The 22,315-nt window shown below is 38.9% G+C and overlaps 1 protein-coding gene across 1 annotated transcript in view; it reads left to right on the forward strand.

Annotated features, from left to right (window-relative positions):
- The first annotated feature begins 1,502 nt into the window (after positions 1 to 1,502).
- The window catches only part of LOC134223587 (inositol-3-phosphate synthase), a 44,287-nt gene continuing 23,474 nt past the window's right edge, over positions 1,503 to 22,315 (forward strand). The window contains exon 1 of the mRNA XM_062702770.1: positions 1,503 to 1,897. Coding sequence (XP_062558754.1) covers positions 1,781 to 1,897 — 117 coding nt within the window. The 5' untranslated portion in view covers positions 1,503 to 1,780. The remainder of the gene's footprint in view (positions 1,898 to 22,315) is intronic.

Consider the following 22,315-nt stretch of genomic DNA (forward strand, 5'->3'; position numbering starts at 1 on the left):
GTGCGTCTCGATAATGCTGCCTCTCAGTACTGCCTCACCTCGGAGCTGGTTCGCTCCGGTGCCGCTTTGCTTCGGTGCTGCTTTGCTTCGATGCTGCTTTGCTTCGGTGCCGCTTCGCCTCGGTGCTGCTTCGCTTCGGTGCTGGTTTGCTTCGGTGCCACTTCGCCTCGGTGCTGCTTCGCTTCGGTGCTGGTTTGCTTCGGTGCCACTTCGCCTCGGTGCTGCTTCGCCTCGGTGCCGCTTCGCCTCGATGCTGCTTCGCTTCGCTTCGGTGCCGGAATTACCGCCTTGTAAAATGCGTCACAAGAAATCAGTCCTAGTGAGGCAAACACGCCAGTTTTATATCTCTCAGACATGGATCCCTATCGATGCGTAAGCTAGAACTTCAGAAACTGAGCAGTGAGCATCTCAAGAAGACGAGAGCAAGAGAGAATGGGTGGAGAAATCTATTTTGTATGCCAATTGCAAATGTAAGCTTTTTTGTTGAACAAAGCTTCGGATATTTCTTTCAATCATTCAGGGGTGTACTTAGGGGACGAATTAATGCTATTAATTTATTTTTTCTTTCTTTTTTTTTTTTATTCTTTTATTCAATAACATAAAATTTGTTTTGTATTTTCTTTTTATCTTTTTTTATCTGCTTCTCTACAGACTGGAGGGATTTTGACATATTTTTTGTTATTTTAACAACCAGCCAAATTTTTAACACATTTTGTTACAATATTTTTCTCAAATAAATAACTCCCCTTGTTATAATTTTGGAATGAATTCTTGACCGGGTATATAGATCGCTTGTAGCACCTGTTGAGATGGCTGTGGAGTTAGGTCAATACTAGCTCGGACAAAACATCGTAGGATCACACCTGACCAACTTTCAGCCCATATAAAATCTTTTAAGAACATAAAAGCTACTGGCTTCGACTCAACCATTTGAATATCCAGTCCTTTGAATACCTTGCCGCTCTTCTTCATTCAGTGCCATTTGACTTATCTACATTACATCCCATGTAGCTCGTTATAAAAATCAAGTAAAAATCATCCGTAACCGCGGAATCCTGGGAAGGTTCCTTTTTCTCCCAAAAATTATATGAAAATAACATCGACCATGCGTTCCGCAGTTATGACAAAATCTCTATTTTTTTACAAAAAAAAACGATTTAGATAAAGTGGTAATATAATGTACATAAATTTACGCAAAAATATAAATCAATGGCAATAATGAGCAAAGTACTTTGGATAACATCTACTATTTAAAAAAATGGAATTGTTTATGTGAATTTATTACAGCTATATTTTGTGAACAACCCTTCACTATACGGTGGAGTACGGTAAAGCCTGTTGGATCTCATCTGTTGCTCGATATAATGAATATGTAGTGCCTCAAGAAACAAGCGGACTGAGATACCTACATATATCTATGTGTAAACCGCAGTTCACAACAGCAACTTGCTTCCAGTTAGATATCGTTCCCTACCTGGTAGACACATCATCACACGGGCCCGGGAGTTTATGTACACACATGGAATGGGAATTATATAAACACAATTTGCCGGGCAGAACAGGCGACGAGCTGAGCTTCTCTATCTCCGTCCACGTTGGAACAGTGCTTAATCAACTCGCGTGCTTGACAGTCGTAGGTTCTCCATTCTTGCTGTAGAGAGAATTTTGGGAGTTGCCCTGGTTGCCGGTACTGATTGCGATCCTGGAGGATATAACTGAAGTGTTGCGCCATTGAACTTGCGGTGGATAAAGTGTGCCCTAAATAAGATATATTTCTACAATGGCTTCCTCGTTAAATGTTGTATCGCCAAATGTGCAATACAGTGACAAATACATCGAAGTGCAGTACCAGTATCAAACTACGTCAGTTCTCAGCGATGGACCATCTGGATATACTGTAAGTACCTAATATTGTTCAAAGGCTCGACAAAGTGCAAGAGCCTTCCTTGCATTCACGGTCAAGGGCATGATACGACGGATTAAAATCGATAATCGAGCGGCCGCTCCTCGCGGCGGAGAGTGATGAAATGCAGAGTTGCATATCCTGTCGTTTCGGCAGTCTGGAATTTGGATAGCCAAAAATAGTATCGGATTATTGATTTTTCGATATTGCTCGCCCACGTTCGTGTACATAAACACAAGTGGAAAAACACTTCACAGTACTTGGAAAAAAAGAATGTGGCAAATTCTAGATTGCATCAGTGATGACTGTGATGAGCATTCTACGCATTTTTTTTTAAGAAACTGTATTTGCTTATACTTCATTCGATGCATTATTATTGGTTTGTTGCAGTGCCAGTGTTTGAAATTCGAAGAAATAACTGAATATTGTTAAATAGTAACAAGCTTTATAAAGAACATTTCATTAAGAAAATTAAGAACATTTCATTGTTAATTTAAATTTAAGAAAAATACCTTCTAAATTGAGGTAGAATACAGTTTTAAATATTTTACCTGTAGAATAATGTGGTACCTACACTAGAAAAAAAAAATTTAGACGCAAATAACACGTTCTTCATTTCGTATTAATATTAACTGGCATGCTATCATCAGATGGAAGGAATCGGAAGAATTTCGCATATCACAGGCAAATTTGACATATTAAACAAATCTCGTCTAAATTGTAGAGCTATTCAACCAATCGCTGCCATTGACTGCTTTCGGCCTTTGTGAGGTAGCAGTCTCAACGGAAAACCATCGCATCGCACGATAATGGGGAAAATGATGACCAAAAGTTGTGACCAAGAACTTTTCTTAAACAAATTTTTCCCAGAAATCGAATGGGGATAATTCCGCAACTGGCAGGCCATTCCTAATAGGACTTTTTGGCCGTTTTCCGGTTATATCTGATTGAACCTGAATGATTGGAATATTGTCGGGTAAGCCGATTGTTATTTTAGCTGTTACGCCACTGAACTTTACTGATGTATGACAGTCCTTAAATTATTGTTGTTATTGATACACAATCGATTTTTTGGAGTGCTGTCAAAAATCGACTTTTAAAATATTCGGGGGAAATTGATCCCTCTCCAAGAACTTGCTTATTGAAAGGTGCCCTCAGATTTTTAAAATATTTTTCTGCGGAATTTTCGAATTGCTGTGTGTATACATGAACGATATTTGTTATTGAATTCGATAGCACATGAAATTTTAAAATTTGGGGAGACTTGATCCCCTTTCTATGATATCTACGCAATAAATATTTTTTCCTGCCAACCCTTAATCAAATCTGTCAAATCTACAAAAAATTAGAAGCTTGAGAACAAATTTATATTTTTTTGAATTTTTTTCGCCAAATTTTTGTATGGGTGACTAATGGGGGATCAAGTGCCCCCATATTGAGGCAATAAAATAACTTCAAATCAAAATATCCTAAAACTTTGATGAAATGTTGACATTTTCATCAGTACGGATCATTGAGCATATTTATGGCTTTGTGCTGTGAAAAACGAAAGCATTTGGTCATTGTTATGAAAAATTGTTCAAATTTTGCGTGGCCAATAAAAAAATCTTTAGGAAAGTCAAAACATACAAACCGCCGCAGAATAAATAAGGTTGTCAATCGAAAAATTAACTCACCACATAAAGATCATTTGTCTAGAGGATCTATACTAAAAAATACGCTAGAACAAAACTACTTCAGTTGTTAGATAAAAAAGGGGGTGATCAACTCTCCACCTTCCCCTATAGACTTGGAAACTATTCAACTGTTCGGCGTAAACATTGAATTGCAGGGGATTTTGGGCTCGGGGAAGGTTCTTATGAAGGATCTTATGACTCTTCTCATTTTTTGAATGGGGGAAACACATAGCAGAACTAATCAAGCAAATTGAATCACAAATTTGGCATGTGAAGGTTTTTGAAGTCAAGACATGTTTCTGTGGTGGTTGGTGACCCTCCCTCCTCTCGAAAAGGGGATCTCATACAAATGAAAAAAAAAACAGTTTTTGCATAATTCAAAACAGTGGCGTATCCAAGAACCAAAATTATTTCGAACCCGCTCCGCAGACCAATTTTCTGGCTACGCCATTGACTCGAGAACTAATCAAGCAAATGAAACCAAATACTCCATGTGGCGTTATTTGAAATCAAGAAATGTTTCTAGAACAAAAATCGGCATGTAAACGTCTTTGAGGTCAAGAAATGTTTATAAGGTGGTTTGACAACCCTCCCCCTCTGGGAGCATACAAATGAAACAAATTCGTACAAAACTAATGAAGAAAATTTAATTAAACCAAAGCATGTGAAGGGTTCTGAAGTCAAGAAATGTTTCTGTGGTGGTTCAAGACCCCTCACTGCTTTGCAGGTCGACATCTGACGAAAAAGCTAGTCAACGAAATAGTATTTTCACAGATAAAGAGACATAATCATTAGTTGGGCAATAACACACTCGTGACGCGCGCATCGGATTTGCTCGAGTTTGACGTTTGCTTACTACCGCCATCTGGTTCGTGATTTACCCAACTTAGTGAAAGCAACCAGGGTTCGTAATGCTCACTTAATTTTAGGAGCACAGGATGCTCCCTCGCGAAAACTTTCAGGGGTAAATCGTCTTTCGGGACAGTCTGGCTTTTTCGGTGCCATCAGCAATGCAAAAGGTAATGGCCTTTGTAGTACAGATACCCTGGTACCTACATGCAAATAGCGGGGTGGTGTGGTTGTTTTTAGCGCATACCACAGATAACAGACATTGAAGCTAGAACAAATTTTATTGAAAATCCTGTGTAAACTTTTGAATTGATATACGTTGGCCCACTACTGCCATCTACTCAACTGATTGCGGCAGTACATAAGGATGCAGCTGAATTACAACCGTCGAACGCAGCCAATGCATTTGACAGCCGCAATCGGGCTGCGTTTTCAATAACAATGATTCTTGCGCCATCTCCAATCGATTGCCAAACGCGGTCCCAATTTAAAATACATTTGAATTAACGGTTGCGGATGTTTACACACGTATGGGATGCTAGCCTCAACATCTGTTATCTGTGCGCATCCCTTTGGCTATTATTGTTGATATTCTGGGTTCGAGTCCCGCCGTGACTATATCATTTTTATAATTGTTCTGCAATGATTCTCGTGAAAAGTGAGTGAGAAGTAATAGTGATGAAACGAAAAAGGAATTTCATCTAATAGGTAAACAACGAGAATAGATTCTCCCTGGGCCCCAAAAACGCTTGCTTTGTTCTCATCGAAACGAAAAGTCGAAACCTTGGAAACAACAGATGTCGTTAATGTTTGTACGACGATGAAATTGATGAAGGAATAAAAATTTATTTTTAAAATGGTCGGTGTTCTGCTAAAACATACCAAGCGGCTTTTTGACTGACTTGTCGTATAAGATGCTGTGGTGGATTTATGGTAGGAATCAAAGCATATCACTAGAATATTCGGATCAAAATGATTTTGAACGAAAATTACGGATTTTTATTTCCAGCTGATCGATTTTAATTCTAACACCCTGTAAACAAGCTCTGTGAACTGTCAAATAATTGAGGTTCAGTCAAGATCTTGCATTGGTCAATAAAGTGCATTACTTATTTACGAAGTAAATTTACTCTATTTTATGGTCCAATATCGAATGCCAACGTAACATTCGCGATTAAACTTTTATTTTCACTTTGTCAAATGGTTACTAATTTTTTGGTTGTCGGCACCCCGTTTTCTAAGGGAAATATCAAGACAAAACAAACTTTAGTGCCTAATTTCCGGCTTTTAGCCATTACTAGTCAAACCTGCCCGATCTCAACCGGGTTCTCATTTTTGATCTGTCAATCATACAGTTGATTGCAGCGTCGCACTCTACAGTGGGTCCAAAAAGTATTCGTCTAGCTGCATATTTTTCAGTAAAATATAAAACCTAGGCGCAATAGAAGCGATATCATAAAACTTTCTTCTAAATTTGCTAGAAAACTTATCAGTACATGATTATCTATGATTATTATTCAAAAACAAATAGAAATTTTAATTACTTTTGTTGTCATGTAGAAAACATCTAAATTCCCTTAATTTCGCTCGCTCAAAAAGTATTCGTCAACTTAAAAAGTAGTCGCGTATTTTACACGAGTATATTAGTTTTATTCGCATGTAGTGATAGTTCCACACTCTAATGGTGTCTAGCAACATTTTTTTCTATACTCAATGACAGATTAAACAATGTTAATGTTTTGATTGATCTTCGCGCGAAAAAATGAAGACACCATGGGTCGAAAAGGTAAAGAGATGAGTCCCAATGAAAGAAAACTCATCCTTGGCCTACATAATTAGTGCAAGTTGACTTACGAGTTTACAAGAATTGTGGGTAGACCCCATTCGACCATTCAATCGGCGATTGATCGCAACGGCGCTACAAAAACCTTTCAAAACAAATAACGGAGTGGTCGTCCGCAAGGGTAAACTTATCACGATGAGCGATTTATTATGCTGAATGTCAAAATAAAAACCTTAAAACGAGTGCACCCATGTAGGCAAGTGAGCTGGAGAGAACATGCTAAGATATGAATTATTACAAACAGAAATATCTGTAAAAAGTATGGGTATAATAAGCAAGTATCACGGAAGGAATTTCAAGTGAGCCATCAAATTATTAAAAACGGCTCGATTTCACCAAAAACATATCGCTGGAAGAAAGAGTACTTTTGGAATCAAGTCATATTATCTGACGATAAGCAAGTACAGCATATTTGGATCAAATAGCTGATGTATGATATGGCGAAAAATGAATACTGAGGTACAGCCGCAGAACCTCTTTTCAGCAGTAAAGCATGGTGGGGGTGGGGGCTCCGTCATGATCTGGGAGGTGCATGAGCGCAACCGGTGTGGGAAAATTTCATATTATTGAAGGAATTATGGATCACAAAATGTTCATCCGCATTTTGAAGGAAAATGTGAACGCCAGAGCTGAGAAATTAGGCTTACAAGGAGCATACATCTTTCGGCATGATAATTATCCCAAGCACACAGCCCAAAAAACTAAGCTGTAGCTACTCTATAATACCCCAATCAATTCAAAACGCCTCCACAGAGCCCAGATATGAAACCAATTGAGCACCATTGAAAGGTGCTGAACGACAAAATTCTTAAAAATCACATTACCAACAACAACGAATTGAAATTAGCATTGAAAGAAGGATGGAAGAAAATCCCGTCCCCGTCACGGCTAATTTGGTCAGTTCCATGCCACAAAGACTACAAGCCGTCATCATAAATAAACAGGGGAATCCAACTAAATATTAAATTCCATTCTACAACTTTTGTTCTCGTTTGAAAATTGCGCCAAACCTATTTAATAAATTGTTATGTTTTGTAACACTTATTTTTGTTATTGTTTTGTTTATCTGTTCGATTTTTAATAATAAAGATGGATTGATTAATCTGCTACACAATGTAATCGATAGTTTTATTTTTTTTTAGCTTACTAGATTCTATCTTTGACATTTTCTAGAAAACACACAGCTAGACGAATACTTTTTGGACTCACTGTAGATCGATTTCAGTTTGAGCTTGATGGCTTTCTTCAGAACTCATCAAACTGTTGCATTTTAGCAATTATCCTACTTTCCCCGTCAAATTGATTCACTCTTCTCTTAGTATATAGAAACACAGCTGATCCCAAGACGAATCGATTATTGAGAAAATCTTGCAAATCGGACCTTGCGTTCTTGAATTATATTGCCTCAAAGGAAGGGCAAACTCATTTTTATATATAGTGACTAGACGAACCGCTAGTGTTTTATTTTTATTTTTTATGGCTTTCTTCAGAACTCATAAAATTTCAATGTTTTTCACAATTTCCCAACTTACTGCAATTACTTTTTGTATATAAACACAGCTGATCCCAAGACGAATCGATTAGGCAGAAAATGTGGCAAATAAATCTGAGCCATTGGAGATATATCAGCTTCCACACTGATATTCTTCCCTCCCCCTTCATACGGGAGCTTGGCAGAAGGAAGGTCGTGTGATATGTGCCATCACAAATATTGCCCTCCGCTCGCTTTCAAATCGACTTCTATAAAAACATTTCTTTGGTAATCTTAAAAATCACTCTAATAAAGAATAAAAAAAATATATAAAAACATTCTTCATGCCTGCCGTATCCTAACGGAACTATCAATTCTATACTTTCGCCTCTAATTCTATCATGAACATGTACGTCTGAGTTTGGAAGATGATATTAGCATTTCCATATCAATGGAAATCGTTTAACTGCACTTCACGTAGAAGTAATACACTCAAATCATTAATTATTGAATTTTAGCTATTTTGATGCTAGATCATAGAGTGATGTTTCCGGTTGTGCGCCACCCTGCATAACTTTTGACAATTGACAGATATGGCAAATCTGAGTAATGTCAATCCTATAGTTTGCAAGCACACTTAATCAGAGCCTGATTTCAAAAATTAATGTTGATTTTATTTTTTCAATTTTGGCGAAAAAAAAATGCGAATTCATTCGAAGCTTAAATCATTCAGCAACAAATTTACTCATTATTTAGATACCTAACTCACAATAAGTACTAGTACTAACAGTGCACAATAATTTCTTGAAAATGGTTAAACTGATTAATGATACCCTGGTGATCAAAAATCCCCCGGATTACGGTACTTAGAATCTATGCCAGTTGCGTCTGATATAGATTTTGGCATTAAGTTGAAGTCACAAGATTGAAAATACGGCCAAAAATACCTAAACTCGTCTTTTAGACGGTTGAATACATTCCACTAAAAAGGAGCCGAAAAATACCATGTTAAAAATGTCCTCAATTTGAATAAAATGTTGTCTGGCAGAGCATCAGAGCTTCAAATGGAATAGAATAAGGCGGCTCATCAGAATATTTGAAATGTTTGTCCCTTTTTAGCTTGAGCTTTCTCAAATGCATATAATATAAAATGAAAGCTATTTAGATTTTATTTCATTGTTATTCATAATGAACGAGAAAGGCATCCTTGCCATCCTCGGTGAATTAATTTGGTTTCATCATTCTCCCAAAGGACACCTGTGTAAAGATAAATGATCGTGCGAAAGATGTGGTTCGCGGTTTTCGCGTTCAAACTAATTATTCCATTCGCCGCGCAAAATATTCCGTTCCGTTTTAAAATAGATTATTCTTGCCGATAGCATATAAATCCGTTCAAGATACACCATGCATCAGCACATTTCAACAGTTATAAATTTGTATATTTCTCACGTGTTTCGAGCTTTTTTTTAATCTAAAACGGTCTTCATTGCAAATTTATGCAAATTGATGAACCGGATTGCGCAACACATATTTAGCGAGTTCGTCGGTTGGGCTGGTTTCATTCTTTTGTCGAAAATGACTTGTATATTTTAAAGAGAGTTCTCTGCGATCCAGACTTTGCAAATCACTTTCAGAAACAGTTTAAAGCTTAATGTGTCATTAATTATGCCTGTTCCGAAAATAAGTTATTTTATGTCTCTATGTGTGACAATCAATTTAAACCATTAGAATGATTTCGATAATTATGAAACATCTGTTCTAGAGGTATTGCAGTTCGAAAATGGCTTTCAGATATCGGATCTTCACTAATGTGATATGAAAAATAGATACACCAAATACAAAATATGCGAGAGCCAATGTATACATTGCCGCCGATGAGATAAAGACAGATTTCATCTATCCATATGTTATCAGCTGAATTTTATAATTTAGGCATTCTTTTATGCTATTTTCGTTTCTATTGGAAACTGTGATCTAATTGTTTCAGAACAAATAATCTAGGTGAAGTTTTTATATGGCGGAGTTTATGCACTCAAGAGTGGTTTGAACAATCAATTTAACTCCACACCACTCATACGAACATTCGAATTCATAGCTCATTTGGATAATATCAGACTGACAACATCATTGTTTTTGAATTATTGTAAATATTTCCACAAATTGCTGACGTTATAATAAATGTAAGCAATAAGCCATTTAGCCAAAAGCTTTAACTCATCCAAATGGGCGTGGTGTACCTGTTAACACGAAACCCAAGGGAAAATGAGAATCTCCTTCCAGCAGAATGATCCAACAAAAAGAATAATGAAATTTACAATACTTGTCAAGCTTTCCACGGAATGATTGGCTACTTCATTGTCCAGTAATAACAGTTGTAACAAGAGTTAACCGTCAGAAATTTGTATGGTGAAAGACATCTAACGCAGGTTTTGTCGAAAACAGGAATTTCTTTGGATTGGCGTAACTTGCCCCGATGCCTGGAGAGGGGTTATAGCTCCTCAATATATTTTCCTCTATTTTAAACTATTTTTCAAAAATTCTCGAACATCTCACCACTCTCATTTTAACGAGTAAACACTTATTAACGAGTAAAAAAAAATGAAATTCAAGCCAGATAGGGGAACTGTCCCGATCTCCATCTCACTGAACAAATATATTCATTTTATCGCTAGAAATAGGAAATGCTCTACTACGTGCCCAGTTTTCAAGAAAGGCGACAAATGAGATGTTAGAAACTACCGTTGCATTACATCACTCGGAGTGGAGTCAAAAGTGTTCGAGTCGCTGATGAACGATAGAATGTTCGCTTCCTGCAAGAATTACATCAGCCCGTATCAGCATGGTTCCTTTCCAGGTCGCTCTGTGAAAACGAATCTTGTCAGTTTAACTTCGTTCACATGGAGAGCATGAGTAAAAAACCCCAAATAGATGCCGTTTACACCGATCTTAAATCTGCTTTTGACAAAGTTAACCACGACATGCTGCTTGCAAAACTAGAAAATGGGCTTTTGCTTTATGCACCTGACTCCGATCTTATCTAGTTAGACGCCAAATGTCGGTCAATATTGGAAATAATTCATCCGACTATTTCTCGAACTTTTCTAGAGTTTCACTAGGTAGCACTTGGACCATTGTTATTCTCGCTTTTCATAAACGATGTAACCTTTATTTTGCGACGTGAAGGTATGCTGCTGTTGTCTGCCGATGACCTTAAAATGTATGTAGTTGTTCGAGGCCTCACTGGCAGCTTTGAACTACAGATCCTTCCTGAAATCTTCCATGGCTGGTGTACTCGGAATATGATGGTTTTAGGCATTCCCAAGTGCTGTGTCATAGGTTTCCGACGAACGACTAATTTCATCCAGTTTGACTACAGTATTGCTGATTTTTCACTTCAACGGGTTGATCATGTTAGGAGTTATTTTGAATGAAATGCATACCTACACCCGCCACTTTTCAAATACCATCGATAGAGCCAATCGCCTGCTTGAGTTCATGTTCAAAATCTCCAATGAGTTTCAAGATCCGTTGTGTTTCAAAGCGTTGTACTGCTCTCTGGTACGCTCAATACTAGAGTTTGCATCTGCTGTTTGGAATCCCTACCAGGCTGTATGGAGTGAGCGGTTTCGAATCTGTCCAAAAAAGATTCGTCAGATATGCTTTGCGCCACCTTCCATGAAATGACCCGTAGAATTTGCCTGCCTACGCTGATCGCTGTCGTTTATTCGGGTTGGATACTCTAGCCAAGCGGAGGAATGTTGCTCAGTGTGTTTTTATTGCCAAGATTTTAACATCCGAATACGATGATCCTGAGCTGCTGTCGAGAATTAGTTTATACGCACCTGTCCGAACGTCTCGAGCGCGAGCGCTGCTACACGAGGAGCCACAAGCAACTAACTATTGTCGGCGTAGCGCCAAGTTAGAATTCGGAAGTCGGGACTTCCGAACCGAACTTTCTTCCGAAGTTTTATTTGTCAAACTAATTGATGCGTTGTTTAACGCATCTTTAGGCGAATCCAGCGCACTACTTCCGAAGTTGGGAAAGTTGCCTGTATCTGGAGAATCCAACTTCGTCATAAAAAGCAGTATTTATTTATTTATCTATATTGTGTATCCACAATATGCTGCCAACAGTTCCATTGTCGCCATGATTCATCGATTCAACATTTCGGTGTTTCAGTGTTTTCCAATGTTTGACCACCACTATATTTAGGAATTTCATGTAGACAGCACAGTCCGATGAAGAAATTATAAATTACAAATATGCGTGCTCACTGCTGAAAAAATCACAAAAATAATAAACAAAACAAATTCCTTTCCATTTCTTTGTTTTTGATGTGATGGACATCGGAGCCATGAGATGAAGTCCAGGAGCAGTTCCCCTATATTGTGTCTTCATGTGCTTCAAGGGATAACGGAACCAAATTTTTTGAAAAAAATCTCCGCTGTTCGTTATGATAAATGCCGATTTATGAAAAACGCTTCTGTAGCTGAACTCGATGCTAATAATACAGTAGACGTACGATAACTGCAAGTCTTTTAACTGCAATGCTTTTTAACTGCAATTCGATAGTTGCAACAGTTTTGCAGTTATCGGACCGCTAAACTTCAAACTGGTGTCAAACTCAATGACAGCTGCATTGCGCTGCACATTTAGATGCACTTTTATTGCATCTGACGTCGATTGACAACCGTTTGACGTCCAGAATGCATTGCAGTTATCGAACGGCATTCGTTAACTGAAAAGTAAACATTTTGCAGTTATCGAACGGCTACTGTATATCGTTTACAGTAGACATTTGCTAATTAGAGTTGCTTAGGGGCGCTTTAATTGGGTCAAACCCCGATATTCGCTTATTGGTTTGAGACTATGCTCCAATTAGCGAACGATCGTTGCATTTCGTCGTCAGCGTTATTATGATCAGCTTCAGTAAGATGCCAGGAAGTAGATTGATCGATGTTGACCGGGGGGAATCGCCAACGCAGAATAATTTTTCATTCGGTGGCTGTTTGCATTGCTGCAGTTTTGCTCATATTCGGAAGTATAAAGGCTCCCCCAGACCTAATCGATTTCATCGCAGCGACAGCGACAACTAGCCGTCGCGATTCTATCGTTGGGTCGCTGCAGGCCATGCTCTATTTACGCTTCAATACCAACGGCGTCAGAATCGCTGTCGCCAAGCGATAGAATCGCGTCGCGACTGTCGCGTCGCGTGTGTTTGGGGGATCCTTAATGTCCAAATATTTTTGCTGGAGATGTTCAGGACTTGAACACCGTTTGTATGTACGGATGAGTTTCCAAGAAAACGTCTTTCCCGAATGGGACGAAGAACGATATAGGCTACTTGAGCCTAAATTGCAGCATTTATAAACCATTTGGAATGCCGAGGAAGCAGTGTTCCTCAATAATTCCTCCAACAAACTTATAAAACGTGGAAGGAGAAAGATCGTGCACTCGACCGTCAATACTTCCTTATCCTTGTCTATATTCACGAGATCTTTACTGATTTCTCGTTACTGATAAAAAATCTCAATTTATATAGGGGTAATGACGGCTTTGGCAGGTTTTGTTCTATTATTGGCAGGGGGGTTTTTTATGACTAATTATGCTCAAATTTGGCCCAAACATTCTTTGCACATCAAAGAATATTGTGGCCAAATTCCATAAAATTCGGTCGACAAAAACCCCCCTGCCAATAATAGAACAAAACCTGCCAAAGCCGTCTGTTCCCCTAATACAGTGTCGACACGATTTTGTCTACCCCCGATTTTATCACGTTTTCGACCCAATTTTATCACGTCGCGATTTTGACACGTCAAAATCAGAAAATTTTAGTCGTCCTTTATATTTTTGTAAATTCTGCGCCGCAAACAATAATGATTTTCATGAAATAACTTTCACCGCCTGTAGTTTATTATAAAACATTTCTGAGTACCTGTCAAGGATTTCTTAAGCCTTTTCGACATACAGGGCTGGTAGCGATGAATGCCGTTCAAAATAGTGACTTTAGTGACCAAAGATGAGCATGAGCATGATTGACCGCCCACGGTTGCTACTCCGTTATTGCCAGGTCAGCTGTAATTACACAGAGAACCAACAGATGACGTTTGGGACTAACATCATCTTCAATGTGTAAGAACTGGTGACTCAAAAATAAGCAATACCAGCGCCGGCCGTGTCCAAATGCAGGTCAATTAGGGAATAGGTAGGAAATTGTTGACGTGATACTCGCTTTGATAGAAGCCGACGAGTCATCTGCACTTCCACGAGAAATCACTGGGATGTTGGATATATGGGGTAGGGAGTGTGGCAGGGTTCGTTTTGGTAAACGGTATGCCGTGTATAGCGTGTAGTTTGATCGATGAAAACAATACTAGTTTTTTTTTTTTTAAGGCCGCACAAAGCAGAACAAAATTTCGGTGATCGGCTGATCGTTCTGCTTACCGCACAAAGCAGAATAAAACTTTGATGACCGGCCGATCGTTCTGCTTATTGAAGAAAACATGTCTGGACGCGATTTTAACTTTTACTTTCAAATTAATTTACACACACGCACGAGGCAGAACAATTTTTTTCGATTATCGGCCGATCGTTCTGCTTACCGCACAAAGCAGAACAAAATTTCGATGACCGGCCGATCGTTCTGCTTACCGAAGCAAACTCGTCTGGACGCGATATCTGATCGTTCTACGCCCAATGCAAAACACGAACAAATCTGCACTGTACTGATTGTTTCACTTTCAATTTACTCGCCCACACAGCAAAATCAGACATTTTGATAACCACGCGACCGTACTACGTACAACACAAAACACGAACAAACTTGCACTCTTTACTATTTATCAACTTATATTTATTCCACGGATAATCCACAAATCCCGCGACGAAGAAAAAATCTCACAAACCGACGCGTACTTCAACACGATCTATCAAACACTCTACATTTTGTATCACTACGAAGAGGGACGGGGGGGGGATACCAAAAGTCCACGTTCTTTTGGATAACAATTTATGCAGCAGCTTTGTGGGAAGTTCACCTGTTTGATTTTAAAGGTTTTTTTGGGGGGGGCCTACGGCCTAAAACTATCATGGATTTTGGAAATTGGAAATTGGAAAATGGAAATTCTTCTATGTTGAGCAGGAAAATTCTCCCAAGTGTTCTATAAAATCCTTCATTTTTTTCTTTATTTCCGCTCGGACTTTATGGCTAATTCTACTAGAATATCTTTTGGTTTTCGGCAGGAACCTCCATGGAAATGACAGGTGATTCTTGAGAATTTTCACGGGAAATTATGTCGTACTTCAACGGAAAATTCTTTGGAATTTACAAAGGAAGCATTTTGGAATATCAAAGAAAAAGTCATGTGAATTTTCAAAAAACATTCTTTAAAACTTGTAGGGGGAAATCTCCAAAATCTCCGCGAGAAACCCTCCAGAATTTCAGCTGGTGATTCCATAGGAAGTCCCTGGGAAACTTTTTCTTAATTTCGGTAATTTTTAGGAATTTTCGCGAGGAATTCTTTAGACATATAAGCGATACTTTTCGGAATGTCGGTGAAAAATTATTAGAAAATATACGGCAATTTATTCGGGAGTTCTAATTCAAATTCTTTGGAATTATTGATGGAAAATCTTTGCCATTGCTATAGAAATTGTTGAAAATTTCCAAGAGAAATTATTTGAATTTTCCACCAAAAACTCTTAGAGTTTCCACAAATAAAATGTTTGCAATTTTCGTAAGAAATCCAAAATTTCAACTGAAAATTCTTCATAATTTCCATCGAAAATTATTCGGAAAATTCTTTAGAATGTGGAAATTGCTCCAAATTTGAAACAGATATTAAAAAATATGTATCGTAGGAAACCATTCTAAAATTCCACGGGAAATATTTCAAACTGTTCGTTTAAACTTAAAATTACCTCAAAGCGTTTCCCGATGAAAACAAGTCCTATTCGCTCTGTGAGCGTGCAAGAGAAAGATGATTAAACGTCAGCCAGCCTTATTCAAATGAATAAAGTATGTGAACATGCTGAAACAACAACATTGAAGATTGAAACAACAATATTCCCGTTGTTTGATGCAACAATCGCAATAGTTGTTTCAATCTTGCAAGATTCTTCTGCGTGTACTGAAATGGATTTGAATAGCTGAATTGCTTAAAACATGGTTGAACTCCATACTTTTAAAATCGCATATGATATTTTGTAAAATTTAAAAAAGTCTACGTAGACTTCAAGGGGGGAGGGGATGGGTTTCGGAAAAGTCTACGAAAGTCTACTAAAGGGGACGGAGGGTTTGAAAATGTGAAATTTCGGTCTACGTGGTTTGTGGACAGCCCCAACCTAGTCCTCAAGAACTGGGTGGTGCGGATAGAGTCGATTTGGTTGTCAAACTGAAGCCAAAATTTTCTATTGTGCCGGAGCCAAACATTGAAGATTGTGGTTATGTTCGTTTCTGATCTAATATTGAGAAGTATTGTTATAATTTTGGGAAAAAATAAAAATAAACTTTGTTTGAGTTTTTTATTCTTTGTAACAAATATTCTCACATTATATTTCGAGTGGAAAATTAGTGGGAATGCAACTAAAAAGCACTCGTTACGAAATTTCACGAGATTCAGCAGCTGATTGGAGCATAAATGTATGTAAACAATCGTAAAGTCATGTAGAGTCTAGCGCATTTGTGCGCTCTCATGCAGCGCGGAAAGAGAAATTCGAAGAGCGGGAAATATTTGACAGCCAAGTAACTGCAAAATAATTTTGTTTATGGGAGTGATTTCAAAATATCCCTCTGCTCGCTTGAGCGCAGAAAAGTGGCTCTATCCGCAGTACCCAGCTCAAGAAGCTATCCGACAAGGTTATTTTTCTACTGGCCAACATATTCAATCGTTGTCTTGAACTTAACTACTTCCCTGGTTGGCGACTGTTGTACTGTCCTCGCTGAGTAAATTATTTGAAGGTTTCATTTACAAACTAGACAAGTTTAACAAACCACTGTGTTTGACGAAAATTATTAAAAATTAACTCTTAGGAGATCACTTTCCGATAGTTACTCAATACCTGCAGGGGTTCCGCAAGGTAGCCTGCTTGGGCCCATCCTATATAGCATTTTCACGTCTTCCCACTCTATCTGGCAAGTGCGTTCTTGCACTCTTTGCGGATGATACATCCATTGCAATGAAGGAAAGGAAGCCCAGAGAACTTACAAATAAACTTCAAAGAAGCATGGAGGTTCTTGTTAGATATATGACCGACTGGAAAATCAAAATCAACTCAGCAAAAACGCAAACTATAATGATTTTACATAGGCAATCCTAGCAATTGTATGATCACTGTAGAAAATAATGCCATCAACTGGTCGTCCGAAGTCACTCTGCTAGGAGTTATACTCGATGCTAAATAACTTTTCAAGTCTCACACAGAAAAAAATCAAGAACAAATGTATACTTCTTTTGAAATGTCTCTCTCCACTGATAAATAGGAGATCAAAACTATTATATATAATTTATATATATATAATATGTATATAGCAAAGTTTTGATTTGAATATTTATACAGAACGGACTCACCAGATTTATACGATGATCCGTCACTCAGCTGAACCACAAAACTTGCATCCGTTTATTCCAAGTCATCTAGAGGGCAATATAACCAAGGCTATCCATGTCTTTGACTTTGACAATCGACATAATTGGATTTGCGTAACAGAACTTCCACAGTTACAACCTAACGCACGGAATTAGATGTTAGGAAAATTTCACTACCACTGCAATGCACTGCTTGTTAGTATTTTTTCAACACTCGTGAATCCGAATCTATGTGGCATAGCACTAAACACACATTTAAAAAGAGATATTTTCACTTTTTCATAATTAAAAAAAAAACTGACAGAAGTTGTGCGTAAAAAACAACCGTCTCGCATCAAGCCCTACTTCGATCCTGTGACTTTAGTGACCAAATGGGGACTTTCAATTGCAAAAAAAGTTACCAAATAGTGACTTTTGTATGAAAGTTTGAACCGGGTATAGAACTACAGTTACAGTATAATTCATAGATTGCAAACAAGTGTTTTATTTTTGAAATCCTAATGTAGAATACTTCTTCTTCTTCTTCTTCTTCTTCTTCTTCTTATTGGCATTATATCACCACACTGGGACAGAGCCGCCTCGTAGCTTAGTGTTCATTAAGCACTTCCACAGTTATTAACTGTGAGGTTTCTGAGCCAAGTTACCATTTTTGCATTCGTATATCATGAGGCTAACACGATGATACTTTTATGCCCAGGAAAGTCGAGACAATTTCCAATCCGAAATTTTACCTAGACCGGCACCGGGAATCGAACAAAGCCACCCTCAGCATGGTCTTGCTTTGTAGCCGCGCATCTTACCGCACGGCTAAGGAATACTATCAGAAATCAATAATACAACAAAAGCATGAGGATTACTGCTACTGGCCACGCCCATCTTCATCGTAAGAAGGGAGAGAATGGAAGCAAGAGGCCTGCGGTCTGCGAGGGCTGCTACACTCTCATAAGTACCACGTAGTATGATATTGAGGATAATATTCGTTGGATCAGCCAGAAGCTAGCATATACCTCATATAAAATAAGTAACATACCACGTGAAGGTATCTACCCGGCGTCACGGAAACGGGTAGTGAGTTACAAGTTGTGTCACTAAATTATGTTGATAATTACAACAACATTTGTTGTTTAATATAATCTCGAAGTTTTCTGTATAACAGCTAAAGAATGATATAAAATTATCTAATTGATTCCTAGACAATGAACTATTTGGACTCACAAAGCTTATAAATCTTTGGTAGAACCAAAGTTTAAAATATAAATAATACAAAGTATATTAATAAAGTAATTAAAATAATATAGAAAATACGATTCGACCTGTTATTAGACTATGGTTTAATAACAAATTTGAATGAAGTTTTTGAGATTTTGAACTCGACGTGGCAGGAAAATTTTGAAAATCCTTTAAAACCATGGTCTCTTGAAAACATCAAACATCATTGTCATGCGATGAAACTGATCTGTTCACTATCTTTGTCACCGGAGGGCATGTGGGGATGTAATGCCACCAACAAGAAGAAGAACGGCGCTGGCCAAGTCCTGACGGTCTATCGGGATGGGAAGAAATTGATGATGCAGTCACTCGCCCACTGCAAGCCGAAAACACCTCTGCACTCGTCACGAGTTCATGTAGAATTTTATTGGAATCTGGGGGTTAGGTTTTTATGACCGTTTGTCAAGGTTAACGGGATGCCAGTGTGGTAATAATGAAAGGGTGGTATATCTAAACTGGACCCCAGAAACGAACTTTTTCGCTCATATCAAACCAGGGATGGGAAAATCGAATTTTCAATAAATCGAAGATGATCAAACTCACCTAAGATCTTACGGCAGATTTGACAATTCTCTTTCTTCTTCATTGGCATTACATCCCCCACTGGGACATTGCCGCCTCGCAGCTTAGTGTTCAATTAGCACTTCCACAGTTATTAATTGCGAGGTTTCTAAGCCAAGTTACCATTTCTGCATTCGTATATCATGAGGCTAACACGATGATACTTGTATGCCCAAGGAAGTCGAGACAATTTCCAATCCGAAAATTGTCTAGACCGGCACCGGGAATCGAACCCAGCCACACTCAGCATGGTCTTGCTTTGTAGCCGCGCATCTTACCGCACGGCTAAGGAGGGCCCTTAGATTTGACAGTTAGCTCATATATTATCTGTCAAATTTTCCGTTTCCGTTCCGCTGAATTGCGTTTGGGGCTTTACTGTTAAATTCTCGAGCAACATATGATGACGGCCGAAAAGCCAACAATGCTGAACCGAGAAAAATGAGGTTCAAGTTTTCGATGACTAATTTAATTAATTTATTGAAGTAGAAACACATTCCATTGCCAAAAACATGTCAATGCTATACGTAAATGGTTATATTATAACAGCAAATTTAGATTAATTGAAACACTATTCGAAATCTACAAAATTTCAGCTTAAACAAAAATCCCGCCGTTTACTCGCATTACCTGCAGCAAGTCTGGCTTTTGAGCCGTTCGCGCAAAGCAAGTAATATCATCGGATTTGTTCAGATTTGTTAGCCAGAGCAGTTCTGCTATGCAATATATTGATAACCTAGTAAGAATATGCATTGTAAAATAACTTTAAGCCAGATTTTCAAATAAACAATAAAAAGTGAACGGCCTAAAACCAAATCAAAACGCTCAGCATGGTAGTTAAGGGCGCCAATCAAAGGACTTAAAAACCACTATGGTGCAAATGGTTCATGAGACGTTCACTCAAAATAACAATAAAAGTGTTGTTTAAGGAATATCGAGAACGGAGTTTTACCTAGCATAAAGATTCATTAACAAGGCAATCGTTAATGCTAGAAAATCGAAAATCATGGTTTTGGTTTATAAGCCGTAATCATATGTTACGCGAGAATTAACAAGACTCGCCAGCGATTAATAATCGTTTGAAAATCGCATCGTAGTTTGAGGTATTTACCGTTATATTTTAAACTCTTTTTTCTTGCTACCATGAACCCATAACAGCAAATAGAATATATAACGGGACTGTCAACTATTAGCTGATATTAGTAAAGATTAATGTTTGAATGAAAATTCTGTGTTTATTATCGTCTGAGTACAAAATTTGAGAAGTTGTCGCCGGCAACTCGCCTACTATTTTCACGTGGAAAGTTTTCACATGAAAATCGCAATCATAATCGTCTGATAATGATTCAGCACAACACTGTATCAAACCGCTAGAACTAGTCAAGATGTAGGTAGAGGATAAAAGATGGAAACGGTATGAAAGCCCATTTCCTGTTTTAGCAATTGCTAGAATATGAGAAATATATAGAAAGGTACAAAGTAGAAGAAATTGAACGGGCCTGGGATTGATTGCGTAAGAAGCAGAAGTGGTGGCCATATGACCACCAAGCCCGTTTACACATTGTTACCCGTGGTTAGCTACTGCGAGGCTAGGGAGGGAAGACAATAACAGGGTCGTTTACTTTGATCCACACACACACTAGTCCTTCACCCTTCACCTACAGTAGGAGCATACACACGTGTGTAACGCGACACGTGCTCTCTGGTGTGACAAAGCGGAAAGGTTGCCAAAAGATATCGTGACAAAATTAAATGCTCAAAAGCTTACCGAAATACGACACTCAGTACCTGACCTCTGCGGGCGAGGCTTGACGACTCCTTTGTGAGTCCGGAGGACGACAATAAAGCAAAAAGAAGAAGAAGAAACCTCAGGAGTGCTTGCTCTAGAAAGAATATGCTACCTACGCAACTTGTTTCATTTTACATGCTTATTTATTGGCCTACGTTGGCCTTTCTATAGTGACGTCATATAAATGTAGGGTACTTATCACTCGTTGGCCTCTTAGGGCATATGATGTCGCTGGTAGACGGCATCCGAGGACCGGAATTGGCGAATGGTTGCCGGTAGCAGCTGCTTCGGGGACCGATCACTTGATCGGTGAATAGGTCCACAGGATAGACTCTAATCACACCGTCGTGGCGACGATCGGACGTTGATTCAGCGTAGGCAGCGATGCGATGGTGACACGTGGACCTTCTGGTTCGCTCCACCGGCTTGGCAGAGAACAATGCTGGTTGCAGGAGGTTTGCTCAGCGAACTGGTGGCTTACAGCGATGGCGGCTCGGCAGGCTGACGAGAGGGTTGCTTGGCTGGGCGGACGTGTGACTGATGCGACGACGGAATTGCCGACCGGCTTTTGGCTACCGGGCGACACGATGGTTGATTGAAACGGGCACACAGCTGGCTAATAGCGATGACGGATTCGTCGGCCGGTTTCTGGCTACCGGGGCGACAAGGTGGTTCACGTGTGGCTAATAGCGATGGCTGATTCGCCGGCCGGCTGTTGGCTACCGGGGCGACAAGGTGGTTCACGTGTGGCTAATAGCGATGGCTGCTTCGTCGGCCGGCTGTTGGCTACCGGGTTGACGAGATGGTCGTTTGCTCGGGCGATGGAATGCCCAGTGTCGGTCCACAGACCTCGTTTAGGCGTGAGGGATGCCCGTGCGCGTCGGAAAGCCACCGAACCCACTTCCAGCGATTACCGTCCTGCCAAGCAACACAAAAAAGAAGAAATATTTTTACTAGCGAATTACCTTTTTCTTGTAGATAATGATGATTTTACAATTTGGTTGATTACGATTTGCCACGTGTGGTGGTTTAGATCTTTAAGCTATAATAACATGCGAACAACATATAAATTAGCAATGGCTGCCACTAACAATGCCTTATATAACTGACCGTACTATCACAATTATTCCCGTACTATTGTTTTCCGTACTACTTTGTCTAGACCACACACTAACTTCGAGATTAGCACTTAGAAATCTTCTTCAGTTTAACTTGGTTTAACTGGTTACCACTTCAATTTAAGTTTAATTTTTCCGGCGCGCACTACGATTCCCGTAGGAGGTCACGGACAGACTATCCTCGTTCGGAATCAAGCTGAGCTATTTTATTTAATAATTAATTACGATCGAACAACGAACCAAGCCGATGT

The sequence above is a fragment of the Armigeres subalbatus genome, chromosome 3, assembly GCF_024139115.2.
Source record: "Armigeres subalbatus isolate Guangzhou_Male chromosome 3, GZ_Asu_2, whole genome shotgun sequence".
In the NCBI taxonomy this organism is placed as follows: Eukaryota; Metazoa; Arthropoda; class Insecta; order Diptera; family Culicidae; genus Armigeres; species Armigeres subalbatus.